At 41.0% G+C, this 8,086-nt stretch overlaps 1 protein-coding gene across 2 annotated transcripts in view; it reads right to left on the bottom strand.

The window, feature by feature from the left end:
• The window catches only part of EIF4E3 (eukaryotic translation initiation factor 4E family member 3), a 17,101-nt gene extending 9,015 nt beyond the window's left edge, over window positions 1–8,086 (bottom strand). Inside the window, exon 1 of one of the 2 annotated variants that reach the window (XM_018068349.1) lies at window positions 8,029–8,086. Coding sequence is in view for 1 of the 2 variants with exons in the window: in XM_029958287.1 (XP_029814147.1) it covers window positions 7,978–7,985 (8 nt within the window). In the remaining variant the exon portion in view is untranslated. Of the gene's footprint in view, window positions 1–7,977 lie in introns of both variants that reach the window. The other variant, XM_029958287.1, reaches the window with a different exon arrangement.

Below are 8,086 nucleotides of genomic sequence, written 5' to 3'. Positions count from 1 at the left end.
GATCATGGAGAGATGAAGGGATGCGGGATAGCAGCAGGACCTTCCCTCAGCCCCACACCGCCTTCACTGGGGCCAGTCACAACCGTCATGGGTCCCTCCGATGGATGGGTCATGCACACGGGCTGAGGAGAAGCACACATCCCAAAGGGCAGCTCCCCTGCCAGGTGCCATGTAAACCAATGCACACAGCTCTTCCACCACTGGCACTATGTCTTCAAGCCACATCTACCACCAGCACATCCCATAAAGCCACAAGACTCTCAGGTTGGCCTCACTGCCAGACACACTGTTACACCAGGAATGGTTCAGCTTCTCCAGCTCACCCTCATACTGACCATTCCCAGCTCCCACCTGGAGCTGCTCCCTTCAGGCACGCACAGCACCAGCTGCACCTCGTCCTCTGAAAGGCCTTTTCCAACCTAAATGATTCTATTTATAACCTTCATCATGAATCTTCAGTGCTTGAGACACGGGACGGTGCATCCACACCCTCAGACATCACTTGGCTCCTGTCACCACACTAATAGTGCATCGTAACACCCACCTTACAATTCCCAGCACACAATCCCACAGACACAATTTTTAGAGGAATGAGGTCAAAATTGCTAAGGCACATTCAGTTTGTTAGAACTGGAAATATTTTTTTCTCTTCAGAAGCTGAAGCAGGATTTCTAAAGAAAAATGAAGATCAAAGACGAAGCAACCTCCCATTGTGTCCCAGAAGAGGATACAAACATGTGTAAAATTACTAAATCTGGAAACAGAGGCAACAGAACAAGTTTAAGGAAACAGAAGAAAATGCAGCTGTTGCTCAGGTACCAGCTGAAGAAAGGATAAAAGCAAACTAAATCTCAGTAACCCTCCCTGATACATCTGATCAGAATGAAATATGTCCAGGGAAACACTGAAGTTACTCTCAGTTGTTACAGATATCATTTAGGCTCTGGGGCAAACCCTAGACATTCACATAAAGGAAGATATTTAATATGCAAAACTACTGAAACATCATCACATCTTCAGATATCTAATAATAGCTCTAAGGTTTTTTGAAGGCTCCTATCAACGTAAGTTACTTTAAAAATACAAAACCAAAAGAAAAATCCCTCCCAGCTTTTCCAGTATAGAACAGGCAAGCTAACACCTACTTTATTATTTGCCTGTTAATTACCAGACATAAGAGCACATTACAGTGGTGGAACTGGCAAGAAAACAGTGTTACATGTCCAAATCTCAAAAATCACTTTAACTAGAGGTTATAAAAACAAGCAAACAAAACCCAAGAAATTGCTGTGGCACAGATTCTAGTCCTGTGCTCATGAACTATGAAAACTTCCATGAAAAAACTGATAACTTGAAACCAGCAACAAATAAAACTGTCATCAATGCGATCAAAAGGAATTATCATAGTAAGGATTTGGGGTTTTTTTTGTGTTTTGGCAGTTTTTACTTACACTTTACACTCAGCATTGAAGAGCAAAAAGAGAAATTCACATTATTTAATAGAGAGTGCCAGTCAGCCTGGTTTTGAATGCACACAAAAAGGTAGTAAATAAAACAGACTTTGAAACTTATCACGTGATATTTGTCAGTAGGGAGTAGTGGATTTGCAAACTACCACTTGTTTTTCCCTTGTTGCTGACAGAAGTAGCACCTCTCTACTAACACTTGGTTTCATGTAGAATAGAACACAAACAGGCAAAGCCTGAGATAACTTTGCCTCTTGCTGTCCCAAACCCCTGCTCAAGAAATTACGTCTCTTAGGCACTCTCAGTAATTTAGCAGTCACCAGTGCATGTGGGGTAACATATGCTGTACAACATACAGTATTATCACTCTATATCCTCATTCTGATACTGCCACTGAGTTGCCTCAATAGTAAGGTTTACTCAAATAAAAGATTAAAATGTGTTCTCCAACCATAGCCTTCAAAGGTTACCTAGATAATCATGGTAGCCATTTAGCAAATTCAGTGCCTTTTAAAAGAGCAGCTAAGACAGGTAGACAGAATATTCCACTCTGAGGTTATAAAATGGTTCATTTTGATAGCTGCAAATAACATTTTCCAGAGAAACTGTGATCAGCTGGCAGAAAGCACCAACCAAGCAGTAAATTATCTTTTAACAGTTATGGTGAGTGACCATTTATTTCTAGTGACCTGCCCAGTAAATGCTCCATGCCCACGAGATTACATAGTGTTATTTCAGCCTTTCATCTGGCTCTAGAAAGTGTCAATCATTTATGGGTATGAGCATGAACCCCCAAACATTTTTATTTAAAAACAAAGAAACAAACACAAACAAAAAAAACCCAAACAAAAAATCCCAACAATCAAACAAAACCAAAACCCTATTGAAAAGGCTGCAATTGAGAATATGATGATGCATCAATTTAAAAGTTCAGGGTCATTTGTTGTAGAAATTTCACCTATACAAATTTGTTTTGATGGATGTGTATAAGGCAGAGACAGTATTCTAATCACAGACAGACAGAAGGAAAAATTCCTGCAAAATTCTGGACTGCTGACAAATCTGAACTGCAGTATTTCTGTGATAGTCACCCATAAACTCAGCAGATCCACACAGATGATAGATGGGGGGGGTTTGTGCCTTGAAACCCATGAAGTTTTGATTTTAATTTTTTTCAACTGAGTATAGAGCATAAGTTTAATTTAAGTTAGCAGAAATGGCAGATGACTTCCAATTGAAGGAATCTGTAGAAATTCCTACTTCTGTAAGTCTTCCAGGAAACACTCACACTATACACTAGGAGTAGTAAGATGTTTGTGCACTTTACTAAAAACCTCAATACACATGGTACTACAAAACAAGACCCTGCAAACACTGACCCTTGAAATGAAGCCCCTACAGGAATCCTCCCATTTGGATAATTTTACTGCCATCAAAATAAAATTAATCTGATATGCCACACTGACTTGTCAATTACTGCCATGGAACAATTCATTTCCAAGGAGCTCAGCAGGCCCTGCCAGTCCCCCTGAGCACAGTAACAGGAAGGGACACGGATCACAGCACCAGCCTGGCACCGACAGCTCTTCTGGGCATTAAAGTACTTGGTCTGTTGCCACTCCACCTACAAATGCACATCTGGGCTCCCCGTGGAGAGTCTGCACATAAAATATTCAATGGTTCTCCTGGTCTGCCTGCTCTGCTTCTTCAGGACGTTATGGGAGAAATTTTAGTGCAATATCAGGGCTAATTGAGCTGCCTAATCAGGCCAGACCCACTGTACAGCATCTCACGGTGAACCACATGGGAACGTGGAAACAGGAATAATCTACATAAACTGAATCCTAATGCTAGCTTGCTTCACTACTCCTTCATTATTCCAGCGTGAATAAAGAACAAAGGATACAAAGATAAATCCCATTGTTTTATCCATGAATAAACCTCCAGGTGGTTGTGCTTATGTTAATTTCTGATGCTGAACTGTAGCTTTTCTGTTTTTCTGCAAAGAATTAAGTATAGAAGTTGTTTCATATGTGCTCACACTGGCCTTTGTTTCCCGGTGGGAATCTCATCACGGCTTTAGCGGGAGCTTTAAAAGCTGCCAAGCAGTTTTGAAAATACCCCTGCAAGTGCTTAACTACAACGGCTTTTGGTATAAATAAGCAAAATATTTACTTACAAAGCATAAACTCAAAAACATGCTGTGGCAACTAAATAAATCTGGTAATCCATTCTGACTACAAAGACTGATTTCAAGCCATCAAAGCCTGTCAAAATGCACTTAGTGGGTTGAACATTCTTATAATATTAACCATCATTTTTCATTGTAAGCCACCTACTCATAAGCTGTAATAGATGAAATAGAGGATCCTAGATAAATAAGATTTTTCTATAGGGAAGAAGGGAAATTATTAAGTTTAGTTTCAAACATCTGATGTGTTCAGTTAAGAAGATTAACACATTATTAAAATAGTTCAGTTATCAAAATTTATCTACTAAACTTTATATAGAACTCATCTATAACATACAGAGAGAAAAATCAGCGCAGATAATACATTTATGCAAGAATATTTTGTCTTTCCTGGAGTAGACTAACAACCCTGCATATTTGACAGTGTTTATAAGCACATACTTCCCCTCACAAAGATACTGAAGAGTTAAACTTTTCTTGCAACAGAAATAAAATCATCTAAAGAGCATTGTTTGAACTCAGGCGAGAAGGCAAGGCAGGCAGGCCATGATCCTGCAAAGGGACCTGCCCTGCTGTACACTGAGAGTTCCATGGGACTGAGGTTTACCTAGAAATGAGGTTTCTGTCCTGGGCTTTTGTGTGATGTGTGCTCAACTCCTGATAGCACTGATTTGTGTAGAAGGGTTCTGGCATTTTCCTTGCTGTTGACGGAAAGCGGTCTGGCAGCAGCGCTGGCAGCTCAGACACAGTGAGATCTTCAAACGATGGCTTTTTGCAAGGATGTGCAACATCTTCATTATCACATGTGCGCACACACACACACTGGACTGAAAACCCTGACCACTGACAAAGCCTCTGGCTTCTTGTGATGCCAAAAAAAAAAAAAAAAAAATAAAAAAAATCAAACAGCTACTAGGACTCTGTTATTTCGGTAGCAAAAGGCTCAGTGCAGCAATAAACATGAGATGTGTGCTGGTTTTGGCTGGGTGGAGTTGGTTTTCCCCAGTTGGTCTAATGGGGGGCTACATTTTAGATTTGTCCTGAACACAGGGTTGATAATATAGAGATGTTTTTGTTATTGCTGAGCAGTGCTCACACAGAGCCAAGGCCTTTTCTGCTTTTCGTACTACCACACTGGCATGCAGATAAGTACTTGTACAGCAACGCTGGCTGGGGGTGCACGGGAAACTGGGAGGAGAGACAGCCAGCACAGCTGACCCCAACTGACCCAGGGGATATGCCAGACCATATGCCATCATGCTTAGTCTATAAAGTGGAGGGAAGAAGAGGTGACATTTGGAATGATGGCATTTGTCTTCCCAAATGCACGATGGGGCCCTGCTCACCTGGAGTTGGCTGTACACCTGCCTGCCCGTGGGAAGCAGTGAATTAATTAATTCCTTGTTTTGATTTGATTGTGTGCACAGCTTTGGCTTTCCTTATTAAACTGTCTTTATCTCAACCCACGAGTTTTCCGAGTTTTACCCTTCCAATTCTCTCCCCAGTTCCGCTGGTGGGGGAGTGAGTGGCTGTGTGCAGCTTGGTTTTTGGCTGGGGTTAAACCACGACAAAATGGCATGTGATACCCAGGTTAGGTAACAGCTGGGATTTGCAAACTAGGATATTTTCATGATGTCCACAAGTACATCAAAAAGCATAATCGGTTTCACAGCTTTATATTCATACAAATATCACACCCAGATCCACAATCCCAAATCCCATTAAGTGATGTTTTTAAGTGCCTAACATGACCTGTTATTCAGCCTTTGATAGTCATGTTACTTGACTTCTTTTGTGCAATCCCTATATTGAATGTGCTCCCCAATGCAGTGACCAGATTCTTAATCCTCATTTTTAATTAGTTATATTCAGTGATGCACACTGACACTTTGTCATAAAAAGCAATTTAAAGGCTACACAATGTAGCAAAAACTAAACCGGCAACCTTTCATTTCAGAGCTAGAGGCCACTACAAGCAGCACCAGAATCTCACCAAGGTTAACAGAAGTGTAAAGAGCCACCAGCATGAATCAGCTTCCCATGGTGGCACCGACAAACTCTGGAAGACTTGCCAAAATTCCCCATGCTCCCTAAGACCACTGCATGCAAAAGTCCTGCAAATGAGACATGTGGATATGAACTTGGAAACCTGCTGAATAGACAAACAAAACTGCAGATCTAAACTGCTGGTTTCCAAACTTTTACTACGTGACCTTAGAACATTTTAACCATTAAAAAGGAAACCTCATTGCTCTTAAATGAAAAACACCTGCCAGCTTTTCTGCTGCCTTCTGTGAAACTGCTGACCTGCGAGCATTTGAAGATCATAGACGGGATTTTATTTGTCCAACTGGTGAATAATATTCTCCCAAAGCTTTTATCATGCTCACTTTCCTAAGGCATTTATGGAGTAGGACACCAGACAGCGATATCAGGTGGTGGCTATTTCAGACACACATACCAAGAAAGGCTCAGAATTTATGGGAAATGCAGTTGCCCTGTGACATGTGTGAGGTGATGGCAATGAACCAGGACCTGCCCATAGGATACCAGCCTCCAGATGTTCAGCCTGTGCCAGGGCATTCACAGAAACAAGTGCTGATGTAGATCAAACAAAGGCATTTAATTCCAGGGCAGGAGATGTATGCAGTGATGCTGTGATAAAAGCAAGGCTGTGAACCCCAAGGGTAGCACATCCCTAGTTGCTACACAGAGCACCACTTAGCTGATGGATATTTATTTTAACAGCGTGACTTAATGAAAAGATACATTTTAGAGATCTTAAAATTGTATGTCATGGATCTCTCTCACAGTAATTTAATAGAAAAAGATAACCACATATCTGTCTCGACATCTATTTATCCTTACGCATCACTTCTTCCTGCTTTTCAGTCCAAGTACAGGGTAAAATGTAGCAGCAGCCAAAAATCAATACCATCTCCTGAGGAAACAGCACTGCTCCACACTAGGTACTACTGAAGCAAGTTAAAAAAGCACCCACAGTTATCTGCCACAGAAAGTCCATCCAACACAAGCCTAAGCAGAGATTCCTCCATCAAATCTCCATGGATGTACCAATAAACATCCCAGCCACTTCTCTGCAGAGACATGAACCTCCACACACAGCAGTAAATTAAGTTCTTGGTTCCATCTCCTGTGTGCTTTTTAATGCCTTGAATGTTTTTTTGACAATAAAACATGCCTTGTTTGCCATCATTCTTATTCCCTACCATTTTTATTCCATTGCTGTTGTCAGTAAACAAAACACACAGTTTTGCGTATAAATGATCTCATTTTTTTCCCCCCTGATACATACAGTCTTGGATTTATAAGTTAAGAAGCAACAATACTAATTAAATGCACTTATATGTGATCTGAAAGAAGACAAAACCAAAAAATCAATAGAATAACTGAATTTTAAGAGTCTAAAGTACGGTGGAACCAAGACTTAGGAAAAAAAAAATCATGATACAACTCAGGAACTTGGAATGAGTTTTAACTTCCGATGTTGATTATAAAAGATAGACATGCTTATCTCTACATGGCTTGTGTAAATAAACAGATCTGGTTGGGGGCTTGCTTAAACACCAGTCCAAATGGTGCTTTTTACAGATAAAGACACAAAAAGTATTACTCGGACCCTGAACCCAACCACAACTATGTCATGAGTACAAAAGGATTAATCAGAAATTATTGTGGGTTTATTTATTAGATTTGATATGTGGGACCTGATAATATTTGTGTGCTTTCAACAGTTTCTTGTTATTTCCCTGTCATGAGTTGAAAAGTTACTAAAAAAATAACTAAAGGGGAGAATTTCACCAATAGTGTGAGGCAGTTGAGTGGCAGAAAAGCTGATAAAGGAGAGAACTTTCCTTCTGGAATGGGGGGACAGGGGGGAGCAGAGAAATACACCAGAAAACTGGTAAAAGGAGACAGAGAGGATTAAAAAACAAGACGCTAGAAAATACACACTTAAAAAAACAATCTCAAATTCTGGTTATAAACTTTCTGTTTCAGTTTTGACTTTGGTACTTTTCCCCTATGCCTCTCTGTGTGCACCACGGGGCTGAGCTCCCCTGGCAGAGGCTTTCCACGGCATTAGAAGCTCCAACTTCAGGCACACAAAATGTAATATGAACACTGCAGCTAATTAATAAATTTTAGCTAATCTTTCAAAACAAGAACGGATCACCTATAGGAGCCAAACCTGATACTAAAAAGAGTTGTGAGACCGGGCACATCCCGGCCGCTGGGACCGGGTCCATTTGGGCAGCAGCAGGGATGCACAAACCACAGCAAGCAAAGCACAACCTTTACCCTTCCATTCCCGGGGCTGTCGAGCGTCATTTCTAAATTTAGAGCCCAAACCTCCACCGACGTTTCCTGGGTCAATGTGCGGCCGTTCAACTACAAAACCGAAAGCGTT

The sequence above is a fragment of the Manacus vitellinus genome, unplaced genomic scaffold (assembly GCF_001715985.3).
Source record: "Manacus vitellinus isolate BGI_N305 unplaced genomic scaffold, ASM171598v3 scaffold_14_pilon, whole genome shotgun sequence".
NCBI lineage: Eukaryota > Metazoa > Chordata > Aves > Passeriformes > Pipridae > Manacus > Manacus vitellinus.
This window is presented reverse-complemented; position numbering and strand designations above follow the sequence as displayed.